Raw genomic sequence first — 16496 nt, forward strand, 5'->3', positions numbered from 1 at the left:
GGTGGCATAAATAGTATGCATCAAACAGTGAACTAGGCTATCACAATTAACATTTATTGAGTATCTATTGTATGCCAGATGCTGTTTTGAGCACCTACAACAACCTCATAAGGTAGCTACCATTACTCTTATTTTTATAGATGAAGAAACCAGAGCACAAAAAGCTTTAATAATCTGCACAAAGGCAAATAATGTGGAGATGCAGTAGTCACAGTGAAATGCCTAGTTCTACAAGCCATGCTCTTAAATTCCAGGATTTTGCTCTCACAAGAGGACCATCTGCAGTGTTTCTCACTCATCATTTCAACTTTGTGAGCTGCATATTTTCTTTTTTTTTTTTTTTCTTTTTTTATTGGTTTTTCGAGACAGGGTTTCTCTGTGTAATTTTGGTACCTGTCCTGGATCTCGCTCTATAGACCAGGCTGGCCTCGAACTCACAGAGATCCACCTGGCTCTGCCTCCCGAGTGCTGGGATTAAAGGCGTGTGCCACCACCACACAGCGAGCTGCATATTTTCAATCCCAATTTATAGGTGAAACTCAGCAAGGTGAAATGTTTTACCTAAAGCCATACAGTTTTGCATTAGGGCAAGAATTTATTATTTTGGATCCTCACTTCTGAACTGTTAATAATCAGGTCAAAAGACGGTACAAACTATAAAATGAAAAGAAATACAAACCTATTTTAAGATAGTCAATTGCTTTTGAAGATTCTAGGCTGTCTATAAGTTTTTCTAAAAAATATTTAAATAGGAAAAAAACATTAGCGTCGTAAGAGAGCAACAAAAATAGTCTCTTGATGGTCAAAATGATGTAGCAGAAAAACCCTCAAGTTTTAAGACATTATAATCTTTTACTATGAAGCCACATCATTGTTGTGTGGCCATAAAATACAGACACACTCCTACCCAACAACCACCCCCTTCTACCTCAGCAGATGAAAGCTAGCTTCATTACACACGCTTATGCCTAAGACACCAAGAAAGAAAACCAACAGCCAAGTATCCACCTACTTCAGGCTACCCTCCTAAATCTGGTAACACTCTGAAAATAGCTCACAGATGTACAATAACTTGGAGATTTTACTTCCAGAGATTTCTAAATAGAAACCCCTTAATATTATCTTGGGAAAAACAAATCTGCCTTTCTTCAATCTATAAAAGAGGAAAGGGGCTTGGAAAAACAAATTTCCATACCACCAGAAAAAAAACCACAACTGCTTTCTTCAAGACCCAATTAGCATTAAGTCCTCCGCAGTTCCACACTTGGTATGTCAGGAAATGCCTTCCACCAATTACTCCTCTAGAATGCAGCTGGGCAAGCCCATGCCTCTCATCACTTTTCCTACACATGCCACAGTTCTCCAATAGCACAACGGATTACCGACCGCATCCACCAGAAACACCTATCCTAAAATTTCAAGTCCTACTTAGCCAGTCAAGCTTACGTCCTCAACAATGGAAAAACATCAGCTTAGCTGCGGCTCCTGTGTACCAGACAAAGATTTTAAAACCAAAAGATTCAAGGGAGGAAAGAAAGGGAAAAAAAAAAAAAGCAATCATTTGTCCACTATCTTTTCTAGCATCTTGCAGCCTCGTCAAAAGAAGAAGGGTTGAAATAAAAAGAAAAATGATCACACACAAGCCAGAAGTCATCCAAACAATAAACATGGCAGGTTCAAGAGGGAAGAAAAATCATTTATTCAGTTATTCAATAATTTTTAAAACATCAGTGCTATATTCAATAATTGTTAAAACATTAGGGCTATATACAAAAAGCATTATTTTAATGAGGCCAAACTAGTTGAGTAATATGTAACAACTGAATGTGTCCAAACATAATGTGTAATAGGAACAAACAGGTTCCACCGTCAGCTTCGTAGAGATGTTTTGAAATAGGGAGGAACTTTAAGAAGGGAAACTGTCTCGGAAGATTTCATTAAACTCAAGGGTTTGTTTGTTTTTTTGGATTTTTTTTTCCCCTGTGAATTTGGAAAAAAAAAAAAGCGCTTTTTTCCAAAGTTAGAATTTATTTTAAAATCTTCTGTGTAATTGACTTCAGTCGCACATCTTTAACAAAGCTTACTATGCAAATCTACAGAGATACGATCCATTGCCTTCTCTTCCCATCTCCACTTCCCATCCGCTGATTCCTTTCAAAGAGCTATAAGGACGTGCACAGATGCTATCGCAAATGCAAACTTCCGTTCCAGTCCCTATACTAAAGAAAATAATAATTTCCCAGAAAAGCAGAATCAAGCTGTCACCCGCAGAACCTTAATCCCCTCAATGTCCATGTTGCCAAAATAAAAGCTTCATGCCCTTAGGGAAGCAATCCTCAGACATTTCACATGCAAGGGGGGGGGGATCAATTAAAAATAATCATGAAAATAAAAAGGTGGAAAAAGACAGACAACTTAAAAAGCAAACCACCACACCCTTAACTCTGCGTTGCAAACCCTCCTGCCAGGGGCCTTTACCTTCATTTTCCATCGAAACTGCACTCGGGTTGATGGCTACAAAGTCTTTAGTGTCAGCCACGGCCACACTGGGAATAGAGAGGAGAGGAGGAGGACAAGGAAGAGAAGACCCCGGAATCCCAGGCTGTCACCCCCGCTCCCGGCCACGCGTCCCACGGCTGCTCCCACCACCCCTAGCAGCAGCATCTGCAAGAGAAACCAGGAGAAGCGGAGCTGACGAGAGGGGAGAGGAGCAGGGCGACCCCCGCCCAGCCGCCACCTCCCCAGCCCACCCCCTGCGCCGCCCGCAGCGCCAGCGCCTCACACCAGCCGGGCGGCGCCCGAGAGGCGCCCCTACCGGCGAGCAGCATTTCCCCGGACGCCCCCTTCCCACCGGACCTGGAAGTTTCTGGAAATAGGGGCAGGAGTGGATACCCGGAATCCTCCCCGACACCCCAGACGTCCCCCCCCATCTCCAGGCTGCGAGGACTCACTCGCGGGGCTGCGGGGGCGCCCCACGCGCCTCGAGCGAAGCGGCGCTGCTGGCGGCGCGGCGGCCGCGCGTCCAGGGGAGAACCGGAGATAGAGCAGGACAGCGGCGGGGAGGGGAGAGGAGGAGCGGCGAGGGGCCCCCGTCAAGCTCGGCCCGTCGGCTCGGCGCGTCTCCGCGCACAGCCGAGCAGCTCTGCTCCCGCCTCCGCCTCCTGCGCTCCGCCCCTCCCCGCCGCCCGCCCGCCCGGCGCGCCCTGCACTACCCGGCCCGCCGCCCACCGAGCTTTGTCGCTAGCACTTCCGCCGGGAGAGGCGCGCGCGCAGGCGCACTCCGGCTCTCTGCGCGGGTGAGCGGAAGTGCAGTGAGCCCGAGCCTGCGGGCCGCAATGGATGTTGTCCGGCGATGGAGAGGCTTTGTAGGACTGCGCTCAGGGCCCGCGGCCCCTCACGAGCTCTTGGAATGGTGTCTGCCCGCTTTCTACACACCCGCCGGGTGCAAGGGGCGGAAGCATGCCCGTCCCCTTCCTCGGCCACACGTTCCCTCGAGGCGGCCGCGGGATCGAGGCATAGGGCCAGACACAGTCATGGCCGTGTCCCTGAGTCGCCTGGGCACTCTATACACAGCCCTGGAAGTCTCTCCCGTCCCGCGGCCGTCACAATCTCCCAGGACGACACAGACAGAAGCTGGTGTTTCTGTCAGCGCCCCCCCCCCGCCCCAACGCGTCGTACCCTCCCTTGCAAACACCTGCTCTGGCTGCTTCTCTGGTCTTGCGAGGGTCACTTATCATGGAGCCAGTTTCCAAAATTCTGCCCTGGTCAGGAGTGTGTCCGAAGCCCGTGTGTCATAAAAGGGCAGGGTTCCCAGTGACAGCTCGAGGCAGGACTCCTGACCTTTTTCACTGAGTGGATGCAACCAGAATAGCTAGAATAGCAACTCGCCCTCCATCGAAGCTGAAAAACCGGTATGGCCTCGGCCGCTAGCGTTTTCCAAGTCAGCCTTTCACTTAGCACCTCACACAAGCCACTAGTAAGTGATTTTTGATGAATAATTGCTAAGCTTGGTGAGCTCAGGTAGCAATTGAGCCAATCTTTCACCTATATCCACTAGAGGGCAGAACTACACCTATGGCCAGTTCCTGAGCATCCTCCAAAGACACCTCCCACCCCCAGTCTGCTCCAAAGAAAAAGCCCCTACATGTTACAGGTATTTTTCTTCCATCAATAAATAACTATTACAAAGTTACTCTTTTATATCATGGCCTGTAACATGCTTCCTACCACACGTTCAATATAATGAACCAAGTTGTCTGTCTTCCTGTGTTAGGTACCTGGTAAGTTAAGCTAAATTTAGGATCAGAAATTCTGAACAGCTTTGAGGTCGACACACACTTTCATTTTGAAAAATGACCAGGCATGGTGGTTTATGCAACTCTTAGGAGGCAGAAGGAGAGGATGGCCACACGTTCGAGGCCAGGATAATCTAGAAATCTATAATAATACTTATTATCTCCACTTTGGTTTGTATGCTTAATTATGTTTGTATGACCAGTGGCATAAGTTTGTGGCTTCTATATAATAAATTTGCCGTCTTATGCTTAGTTTTAAAATCAGTTTGTAACAGTTAATAGTACTTACAGAACCTTAATGCTACAACAATCATCATTTAAAAACAATGTTTGTAAGGTAGACTACATGATATAAACACTTAAATTCATATATAGACTTATGGAAAAAGTAATTTCATTGTTGTGCTGGGTTTTTTGTTTGTTTGTTTGTTTGTTTTTTGTCAACTCGACACATCTGGTAGGATGGAACCTCAACCAAGAAAATGTTTCCATCAGGATGCCCTTTAGGCAAGTCTGTGGGACATTTTCTTAATTGATTGATGTGGGAGTGCCTGGATCACTATGGGAGTGCCACCCATGGGCAGATGGTCCTGGGTTGTATAAAATGGCAAGCTGAATGAGCCATGAAAAGCAAGCCAGTAAGCAGTGTTCCTCCGTGGGCTCTGCTTCAGTTTCTGCCTCCAGGTTCCTGCCTTGGCTTCCCTCAGCGATGGACTGTGATTGGGAAGTGTAAGCCAAATAAACCCTTCCCTCCCCGAGTTGCTTTTGGTCGTCGTCTTATAAAGGCAATAGAAAAGCAAATCAGGACATATGTATTGTTAGTTATTGGACTAATTAACTAAAACTGTGTGAATGTGTGTGTTGCTTGATGGAACATAGTGTTGCATGCACTGCTATGCAAGTACCTTAGCACCGAGCTACATGCACATACCCAGACCTAAAACATTTTATCCAAAGCAACTTTTTCAGCATTTCCAATTGTGCCCTGAACATTCTACTAATACTGAATCCAAAGTTACCCCCCAAATAGTTACAGACAGTACCTTACACTAAAGTTTTACTGAATTGTGAAAATCTTTATCCTGCTGTTAAGAAAAAAAAATAGTTAAGGCCAATACTGCCAAAGAATTGTTATATTTTTCAGTCTTTAATTCACTGCCAGTCATCTCTCAAATGCTTAGACCTGGAGACAGCCAAGAGCCTTGAAATAATTGGTTCAACCTTTTAGATTATCCTTGAGTTTCATCCATATGTCCACTCTGCACCAGATCAATACCCCCTCATCAGCCAACATCAGTAACATCAACTTCTACTTCCTATGATTGAAAGTTAGCATTTATTATGTATATACATATAATTTATATATTAAAACTTTAATTAATACTATTAAAACCAGAGCAGCAGGTCACAGATTTCAAAAATGCTGTCTTCTCTCATTTCCCCCTCAGAGCATGCTGGACCCTTCTGTGAGGTGCTGTATAGCCATCCACCTCAGCATGAGAGAAAGGGACTAAAATGCATGCACATATATAAGTACTCTTTTTCCCTTTATATAACAAACTTGTTGGAAGGGACTGAAGAAGCGAGTGAAGACAATATATAAAGTACAAGCATTGCCAAGGTGTAAGCTCATTATGTGAAAAAAAAAAACCAAGCAGACTAGCTATAACGAGACTGATGGTCATGAAATATAATATGTCCAAGTTTCCTTGCAGTCAACTGTTGCAGAATATTATTTTAACTGTGTAAAGGTGTGTTACATTTGTTTATGCTGCATTTGTTTAACTATGTAAAGATGTGTTGCTGTTTTACCTTGCCTGTCTAAGGCACCTGATTGGTCTAATAAAAAGGCTGAATGGCCAATAGCTAGGCAAAGGAGGGATAGGCAGGGCTGGCGGGCAGAGAGAATAAGGAGGAAGAATAAGTAGGCTGGAGAGAGAAGAGAAGTAGAGAGAGGAGAGGAGAGAGCAAGGAAGAAAGAAAGAGAGATGCCTGGAGCCAGACAGGCAGGCCGTTGTCAGCCGGACATAGAGTAGGACATACAGAACAAAAGAAAGGTAAAAGGCCCTAAGGCAAAACGTAGATGAAGAGAAACAGGTTAAATTAAGTTATAAGAGTCAGTGGGACAAGCATAAGATAAGGCTGAGCATTCATAATTAATAATAAATCTCTGTGTCATGATTTGGGAACTGGTTGGCAGCCAAAAGAAAGCCTGCTACAGTCAACCCCCTAAAGTTCCCTGAGAAATCAACCTCCTAAATTTTGAATTTGACTCCTTTTGTTTTGAATATTTAACCTACAAAATTAAATGCATCTTGTGCAAAAAGTGATTTGAGGAGCTGAGGATGTTCCTCAGTGGTGAGGTACTTTGGTTCAAACTTCAGCACCACCAAGAAAGAAAGAAAGAGACAGAGACAGAGACAGAGAGAGAAAGGAACGGAGGGAGAGAGAAAGAAAGAGAGAAAAAAGAGAGAGAGAAAGAAAGAAAAAGAAAGGAAGGAAGGAAGGAAGGAAGGAAGGAAGAAAGAAAGAAAGAGGGGGAAGGGAGGGAGGAAGAAAGGAAGGAAGAAAGAAAAGAAAAGAAAGAGAGAGAGAAAGAAAGTGGGGTGAAATGAGAAAGAAAAGTGAGAGATAAAGGGAGAATTGTGAGGCTTCTTTTCTTGGGGAAATATTATAGTTGGTGAAAAGTGGGAAAGAATGGTCATGATGTTCCAATTTTATCCATACTGTGCCTTATTCTACATAGGATATGAGCCACCTCGTTTTTAATGTTAAATTATAATAAAATTTGAACATTTAAAAGTACATGAAGACAAAACCTATTTTGTAAGTTAGCCTAGTCCAACTAATCTTTTTACCCAGTAAAGGAAGGACATGCAAAGTGTCAAGTATGACAGCTGCCATTTTTATAAATCCAGATGATAAAGGAATATGGATTTTAAAACTAAAACTTAAGAAAATTTACTTTTAAATCTTCTTTCAATTAATGTCTTCTATTAAACTTTTAACATCATCTGAACTAAAGCATCAAATTTTAATAGTTCACCTACTTCCTAGATAAAGTGGGCAAAGATAAGTGCCCTGAAGTTCACTATCCCATACAGCTGGTCTAAAGAAAATTGCTCAGCATTTTTATGTATATGTATGTATGCTCGTGAGGTAGGGTGTGTGTGTGTGTGTGTGTGTGTGTAGAAGCTAGCTTTGGATGCCATCCTTAGAAACACCCTTCACCTTCTTTGAGACAGGTCTATAGTCGGTCCAGGGCCACCCCGGTATCCTCCTGTCTCTGCCTCCCTAGTGCTGGAATTAAAGCACATGGCCCCGTGCTCAGCTGGAGATGGGACTCAGTTTTCACACTTGCAAGACAAGCATATTACTGACAGCTGTCTTCCCGGACTCTCAAAGTTGAACATGTTTCTAAAAGATACAAGGACACAACCCTTTTTCTAAGTACTCCAACTATACAATGAAGGGCATGTGAAGTGTCAAGTCTGAGAAAAATGGGGTCACTGCAAAGAATGTCATATGAAATCACTGTCTAGCAGCCGCCAGCCAGAATTACTGTAAATCTGCTTGATTCCATGTTTTTGCAGTGCTACAGTATAAGTTGAAAGCAATAAACAAAAGTTGAAGGGATCAAATACAAGTTACCTGTGTTTGGTTAGTTTAATTGCACACAGGTCCCTAAGTACTAGGCAAATATTTTATCTCCCACAAAATTCCATAGCCTCATGAACTTTTAATGGCATTCAAAAAGTGAAACATTTGATGAGCCTGAGAAGACACTAGGGATTTGTGTGTGTGTGTGGTTTTTCGAGACAGGGTTTCTCTGTGTAGCTTTGGAGCCTGTCCTGGAACTCACTTTGTAGACCAGGCTGGCCCCAAACTCACAGAGATCTGCCTGCCTCTGCCTCCCAAGTGCTGGGATTAAAGGCATGCGCCACCACCGCCCGGCTTAATCTTCATGTTTAAAGTCTGTGCTGAGTATGACTTCCCATTCTACAGATCTGAACCTACAGTGTTAGTTGGAATTGTTACTATATATTGCCAGTCTTCTGGGTTGGATATGAAGATGCCAAGGGTGTGCAGTTGAAGATAAGAAAAGAAAAAGAAAAGCAAGATGAATGTGAGTAGCCACCCAGGAGTCAACCAAAACCTCATTATTTCCATGTAAAATAGACATACAGTATCCCAAATTGTGTAAACCTGAAGATTTGTTGTGAAATGTAAGTGCAACCACTTAAGAAGATACCATCCTGAGAACTGGTAAAGTAGCTCACTGGTAAGCCTGAGCCTAGCATGCAACAAGCCCTAGCTCAATCCCTAGCCCCAAATAAAGGAGAAGATGAAAAGAAATACCATTCTATCTCATTTTCAAACTTGCATAATTCATCTCTGTGCCTAAAACATTTGATATATGAAGATTTGTTGAATAAATGCTAATATAAAAGATTGTCATTGTATGTATTTTTTGTGGAATAAAGAAAAGTAATCTCACCTTGGACTTTGCTACTGAGCTTTGCTGTAGAGCAACAGATGAGGTGAGGGAAGAATGTAAGGAGGTTTTCAGGTTGTAACAATGTAACATTCTTCTCCAAAGCAAAACAGATAAGTGGGACTACTTGATCCAAGCAGGAGTAAGTCCTGAACAGTATCAAGCACTGCCCAAAACAGAGAAGATTGCTGGAGATTTTGAATCCAGGGAACCACTTGAAATCAGAAGCTATCAGTGCTGAGGTGCACACTTTCTTGCGCATGGAAATTTCTGCTACCCCTGTGCTTTGGGTTTTGATGGCATCCATGTCAATGCCTGATAAACTCCAGCGGAAATTTGAGCCATTGTCTCTGGGATCAAGGAATATACTCTTCATTCCTGGACAAGACAGTGATGAGGAGGCTGTTCAGGAGCAACAGGCCACCAGGCATGATGGCACACGCCTTTAAGAGGCAGGTCGATCTCCGTGAGTTTGAGGTCAGCCTAATTACGAAGCTAAGTTCCAGGAAGCCAGGGCTGTTACACAGAGAAACCCTGTCTCAGAAAAATAAATAAATAAAAATAATAAAAAATAAAACAAGCAACAGACCTTAGAGGAGCTGAATAGCCACTGGTGAATATCTTCTAGTTGAAGATTTGCTGGTAGCTTTGTTGTGGAATATTTATACACTGTGTGAAGGTGTATTGCTGTGATTAGTGTAATAAAAAGCTGAATGGCCAATGGCTAGGCAGGAGGTATAGGCAGGATTTCCAGGGAGAAAGGAAGAGAAGGAGGAATCTAGGTGCACAGGAGATGCCAGGAGACATGGAGAGGAAATGGGAAGTGCAGGACGGAAGAGAGGTAATGCCACGTGATAGAATGTAGATGAATATAAATGGATTAATTTAAGTTATAAGAGCTAGTTAGGAACAAGTCTAAACTATAGGTTGAGCTTTCATAATTAGCAAGAAGTCTCCATGTCATTATTTGTAAGCTGGAGGCCCAAAGAAATATCTGGGTATAGCTTGGTTGTCATAAATGAGAGTTTGGCATTATGTCTGTAGGTCAGTTCAGATGCTTTCTTGTTTTCATATAGGAAACATGTCAGTCTCTTTATCCTGCTACGCTCTGGTCTAGGAGAGCTTTGGGAAACGTTGCATTTCCTTATCCTTCAAAATGCACACTTTATACTTGGAAGTTTCCTACTCCAATTAAAAGTCAGTGTATGGTTTTTTTTTTTTTTTTTCTCTGCCTGAACTTGCCCTGTGTCCTTCCACGCCCCCTACAGAAATCATTTCTCTCTACTGTGTTTCCTATTGTGAAAATAAATGAAAAAAGGGGTCATTATGATAATAAAGTGGAGGGGGAGATACTCAGGACAGAAAATAGCCCAAGGCTTATGAGAATTCTGACGTTTAGTCCAAATCAGTCATGCAAGCAGACTATTACAGACAGTAAGCATGCTACACAAAATATGGACTCCATATCAAAAAGATGGTCTACAAGACAGTTGATTTAGAAGGAGGCTTTGCAACTTGGCAATGTGGCTTGGGAGAAACACAAATTCAAAATTGGCAGGGAAGAGTTTTGAGCAGCGCAAGCAAATAATGTTAAGACCTTTAGGCAAGAAAGTTCTTCACTACAAATAAAGATTATATGGAAAATCAGAAGCCTTTACAATATGTCTTCAAGTAACTTTATCTTTGGTTTTTGGTTATAAGAGGTAAGACCTGAACATACTCTATTAGAAGATATTAAAAAAATAATTGAACATTACCAAATATCCTCTGTTAGGAAGAAATGGGGAGTTGCAGGTGGCGGGGTAGTAGAGATGTTTCTACAATCTGGGAACAAGCTGAAGTAAAAATCTGGGACTTCATCTGGCCCCATTTCAGACAGCCAGACACAAAACTTTTCAAAGAAACTGGTACATCAACCACTGGGGTTATTGGTGTTGTAAGTGGAAGTGTTCCTATCTAAAAGAGTCTCACACACTAGAAATGGCATCATGCCCTTTGGAGGGTAGGGAGTAAGGAGATCTCAGTGCTGTATTCCAAGTGGTAAAATATGTAGCACATGAAGATTATGAGTGACCCTCAAATGCCCACGCCCTTCCAGGTCTCTCCGTGCACCCCTGCTCTCAGCAGCATCAGTGATACCGGCAGCACTGGCACTACCTGTGAATTCTGCAGAAATGCACGCTCTCAGGTCTTCCTGGGACCAACTGAAAGCCTCAGGGTAGATTGAATAAGATTTCCTAATGATGTGAATGCTTGTGAGTGCTACAACCACCTTAGTGTCCCTCTTCCCACACATCTCCAGTGACAAGAGAACAGCAAGGGTGCAGAGTAGTGATGGGAAGAAGCCAGGTGTCTTAATGTGTGGCTGAGCCAACAACCAACCTGGGCCTCCTGTAATACGAGATAATACATTACGTTTGCTGCTGCTTGTGACTAAAAGCATCCAAATTGGTAGATTAAGTGAGAAAAAAAACAATTTCGACAAAAAGGTTAAGATTTAGTCTGTTACTCCTATAAAAATTTAAGGTGTTTAATGTAGCATGGCCTGTAGCACAAACAAATGACAATGTGTCATGCCAGTCGTTTAAAATGCTTAAGGCACTGTGGGTGGGAGGCTACAGAGTAAGATGCAAGGAAGACTAAAGAGAGGGTATGTTCTTTCAGGCCCGTACTAGCAAGTAAAGCAAGAATTTGACTCTTGACATCATGGTTTCTATGGACAAGTTTTTCTTAATTCTAACTAGGCATGTTTTAAAATCATACAATTTTACCTCCTTCTTGAAAAAAAAAAAAAGGTGATATTTAGGCATTTTGTTTCTTATGTAGCTGTGTGCCCTGGCACCTTTTTCTTTTTTCCTTCCAGACTGAGGCTCAAACTCGGGGCTTCATACACTCTAAGCAAGCATTTCAATACTACACTGAACCCCTAGCCCATGTTGTTGGTTTTTTTTTTTTTTTTTTTTTTTTTTGGTTTTTGAGACAGGGTTTCTCTGTGTAGCTTTGTGCCTTTTTCTGGAACTCACTTGGTAGTCCAGGCTGGCCTTGAACTCACAGAGAACCGCCTGGCTCTGCCTCCCGAGTGCTGGGATTAAAGGCATGTGCCACCACCGCCCGGCCTTTCTTTCTTTTTCTTTTCTTAACTAGTAACTATAATGGCAGATCCTACAACTGAATTGAAAAATAAAATTTAGTATGTACCTTCTTGTTGCCTCACATAATCTTTCTTCAAACAAACTTAAAGATAGTTAACTGTGTAGGATTCGTACATCAACTAGTTTTTATTAACTAATTTAGAGCAGGTGCAAACTGAAGTGTGATCCTAATTAGTCTTATCAATAAAAACCAAAAGTTGAAGATCGGGTGATAACCTGAAAGATCAGAGAAGGCTAGAGACATCTTACCTCTCCGACTCCTCAGACAGAAACAGGGGTCTGAGCGCCTGTCTCCACCCACCTTATACTCCTGTCTCCACTTCCTGATTGTGCTGGGATGAAAGGTGTGAGCCACCACCGCCCATCACGTTAACTAGTTGCTAGCTCCGCCCTCGGATCTCCAGGCAAGCTTTATTGGTCAGAGCAAAAACATAATATCACACAACAGAAAACCTACAGTACTTGGGGTATTTAGAAAGCCTACATGTGCCAGGCAATGGTGGCACACGCTTTTTATTTTTTATTTTGGTTTTTAGAGACAGGGTTTCTCCATGTAGTTTTGGTGCCTATCCTGGATCTCACTCTGTAGACCAGGCTGGCCTTAAACTCACAGCTTTTAATCCCAGTACTCAGGAGGCAGAGGCAGGCAGATTTCTGTTTGTTCGAGGCCAGCCTGGTCTACAGAGGTAGTTCCAGGAGAGCCAGGGCTACACAAAGAAACAGTCTAAAAGAAAAAGAAAAAGAAGAAGAAGGAGAAGGAGGAGGAGGAGGAGGGAGGAGGAGGAGGAGGAGGAGGAGAAGGAGAAGGAGAAGGAGAAGGAGAAGGAGAAGGAGAAGGAGAAGGAGAAGGAGAAGGAGAAGGAGAAGGAGAAGGAGAAGGAGAAGGAGAAGGAGAAGGAGAAGAAGAAGAAGAAGAAGAAGAAGAAGAAGAAGAAGAAGAAGAAGAAGAAGAAGAAGAAGAAGAAGAAGAAGAAGAAGAAGAAAAAGCCTACATGCATTGTTTATTGTTCCATCGTGTAAATGACCAATCTAGGTTTTGTTTGTTAACAGGAAGGAGTACTTCAGATGAATCTCATTCATGCAAAGCAGATACTTTACCACTGAGCTCTCCAAATTTGACTCATTTACATCATGGAAAATTACAAATGTGCTAGGAAGGTAAAAATGCCAACATTGCACATTTTGATTAAAGCATTTAATTTAAGGAAAATAAAAATCAATTTTCACTGAACAACCCAACTTGTTTATTGCTTTTCAGGAGAGACAAAGCAATTCTCTGAGGTGATTAGACTCAGTCATCACAACCCTGTGAGGCAAACAGCTCCATTGCTGCTTAGAGCTGATTAAAGCTGTGGCCCACACAGGTGAAGCTCCTTGCACGAGGTTTTCTTCCTGCCCAGAGTGAAAGTCGGATGTCCGTCTTCTGTTTCCTGCACATCTCCTCAGTGTGCTGCTACCCAACATATTGAATTTCCCCTCAGCTCACTGTCTTGTTTTACTCATGTCTTGCCTTATTCATTTCATTATGGACTCAGACAACCTTGAGAGGAACTAATTCCTGAAGCTAGGCCATTTGTCTGAACCTCCTTTGATGACAGCGAAGACTGTATTATTTAATTATATAGCCATTGTCTTTCTTGGTTGTTCTCGGTTATTGTCTACAATCTACTTGCTTGTTTGTATTTAACCTTCAAATGCCATTACCGAGGAATTCATGCTCCAAACAGAAGCTCTTCAGATATCCCTTGGGTTTGTCTTCTCAGAGTTGGAAAGGGCTGCTAAAATGAGAGTGTAATCTTAGGAATAAATAAGCAGAGATAAGTATTTTAGAGAGATTGATTACTCAGTGGGTAATTGAGACATGTTCATTAACATGCTCAATAGAAAAAAATCAGCAAAATACATATTAAACATATGTCTAGGATCTAAAAGCCACTCAGCAGTATCAGGAATACTGATTTCATCTTTCCAGCTAAATTGATGTTCTGAGTCTTTAACATCCTATTTGCATATGAAGTAGAGTAGTAGAGGCAAGGGAAATTATTTTTTTAATATTTAGACTTCATGGTGTCTTTAGTTTGGATCATATAGAGGACAGGACAACTATTATATCCTTTTGATGTCCCATAATTTAAATCCACAACAAAAAGTCTCAGTTGCCCTATCAGTTTAATCAGTAAACATCTATAAAAGAAAGAAGTAGATATGAATATGTATGTTAGAGGCTTGGAGCAAAGAAATTGCCTAATCATTTCTTGCATTAGTAAGTATTATGTAATGCTAGGCATGGGACTGCTGTAGTTGAAAATGGTCAATTAAGAACTTTTCAAGCTGTAAGTCCTCATTACTGCTCCCCTGACATTAACAAATGACACTACATCTTCCTAAGCGGAACCCAGGCTGTTCTTGTGAAGGCATGGCAACCCCTATCAGCTCTGATTCTAAGAAATATGCATCATCAAGTGACCTCCATCAGTAGTTCCCAAAGTGGGATCCCTGCCACCTGGGAACTTGTTAGAAAGGCAAATTCTTGGGCTTCATCCAGCCCTACTGAATTAGTAACTCTGGAGGTGAAGTCCAGTAATCTATGTTTTAATTAGTCCCCCGAGTGATTCCAGTGCATGCCTGGGTTTGAGCACTGATTTGCAAGAAGCATAAAACATTCATCTAAGAAATATTTTGATATGATAATGGTCCTTAATTCTAACAAACAGTGAGGGTGCATATCACATTTAAAACTCGAAATCATCCTTAAATCATGGAAGACTTGAAACTTTGAAGTAGATGCGCATTGGCCTAAAACCACGTATCTTAAAACATGAGAGGGAAGCAAACTATGATCACAAAAGGATCCTGGTTCTCCCTTGTAGGCCCCTCTGCAGATCACACCAGCCACACTTGGGGCCATAAAGACAAAAGGTAAAGAGGAGTGGTACAGTAAGAGCTGGAGCTGGAAGGCAGCTGTGAAGCAGCCTCTGTCTCCCATTCCAGGCAGGCCCTTTGGAACAAGGCCTCTTTGACCAGAGCTTATCAGGATTTTTAGCCAGACCAGTAAGATGAAAGAAAGATTTCTTTTTCTACAAAGTAAATAGAAAATGCCATTCTCTTAAAGCCGGATCCTCCCCTAGGGAAATAGTTTCATTTTAAAAGATATAAAACAGAAATGAAAAGGGTTGGCCATATAACAATTAAGAAGCTACACGGATTTTAAGGCATTTTATGTAAATTTTGTATTGAAGACAGAGAAGAGGAAAGGTTTCACACTAGTCAAAGAGCACATACATACATACATGTGCATAACATACAGATATTGTTTACACTATTTGGTGTCCTTGGAAGGTTTTATTTTGTGTGTATGCAGTTTTCATCTACACGTGTGTCTGGGCACCACTTGTTTTCCTGGTGCCCTTGGAAGCCAGAAGAGAGCATTGGATCCCCTGGAACTAGAATTACACGTGGCTGTGAGCCACCATAACAGTACTAGAAGTTGAACCCAGGTCCTCTGGAGGAGTAGCCAGTGCTCTTAACCATTGAGCAATCTCTCCAGCCCCTATTCAATCATTTCAAAGTTTTTTGTGGGCTGGAGAGATGGTTCAGTAGTTAAGAGAGCATGCCACTCTTCCAGAGGGCCTGAGTCAATTCCCAGCACCCACATAAGGTGGCTCACAACCACCTGTAACGTTAGTTTGAGGGGAATCTGACATGTAATTTTAAAAAGAGCAATATACTGCTTTGAAGAGGACCCAAGTTCAGTTTCCAACACCCGAAGCAGGTGATTCAAAGCCACCTGTAAACTCTTGTTCTAGGGAATCTGACTCATCTGGCCTCTGTTGACTGGCATGCACATACCTACACATACGTGTGCGCGCGTGTACACACACACACACACACACACACACACACAGAATTAAAAATCACAAGCTTGTATATTTGATATATAAAGCTGATGTGTTTCTATAATTTGCTTTGTTTTCTGAGCTGTTTTTATTATAAGCCATGGCCTAGTTGAGCGATAAATATTGTTAACACAAACGATGGTATAGACACAATTAGAAGTGCTACTTACCTTTTAAAATGGTTATCTAGAAATGCAATAAAGGTAGAAAATTCGAGAGTTTCTGCTAAGAAGAGGACCCATGGAAGAGCTGGGCCTCAGAAGACGTGAGCATTGAGCACAGGAAGAAAAGCAGACACAAAGGTGACTTTCTACAGGGTATCGGGCAGGTTACAGTGACTATGTTATAATTGCAAATAACAGATGGGTTTGCAAAAGCTTGATTACTTCTTAATGAATTTTTAAAGACTTCCTTTAGTGCAGTCACAATTTTTCTACTATGTGGTCTTTAACAGCAATAACATGCTCTTACCCTCTACGTGTTAACTGGCCTCCTTGAAAGAATGGTAAACGGTGTGTTTAATATTAATTAAACTAATACAGGAGTTTGAGACCTATTTGTATTTGCAAACAATCCCTTTGCAAATAAAAATCCCTTTTCAGAGATAAATGGGGACAGAGAGACAAGAACCTTTGAGACTTGCCAGAGATAAAACATC

The 16496-nt window shown here is 42.2% G+C and overlaps 1 protein-coding gene across 2 annotated transcripts in view; it reads right to left on the reverse strand.

Moving 5' to 3' along the window:
* Atp2c1 (ATPase secretory pathway Ca2+ transporting 1) overlaps window positions 1–3203 on the reverse strand; it is a 92638-nt gene extending 89435 nt beyond the window's left edge. Inside the window, exons 1-2 of one of the 2 annotated variants that reach the window (XM_028869885.1) lie at window positions 2952–3203; window positions 2479–2664 (exon numbers count right to left, since the gene is read on the reverse strand). In XM_028869885.1, coding sequence (XP_028725718.1) covers window positions 2479–2484 — 6 coding nt within the window. In that variant the 5' untranslated portion in view covers window positions 2485–2664; window positions 2952–3203. The remainder of the gene's footprint in view (window positions 1–2478; window positions 2665–2951) is intronic. The other variant, XM_037207890.1, reaches the window with a different exon arrangement.
* Window positions 3204–16496: the final 13293 nt, after the last annotated feature.

The sequence above is a fragment of the Peromyscus leucopus genome, chromosome 7, assembly GCF_004664715.2.
Source record: "Peromyscus leucopus breed LL Stock chromosome 7, UCI_PerLeu_2.1, whole genome shotgun sequence".
NCBI classification, from domain to species: domain Eukaryota; kingdom Metazoa; phylum Chordata; class Mammalia; order Rodentia; family Cricetidae; genus Peromyscus; species Peromyscus leucopus.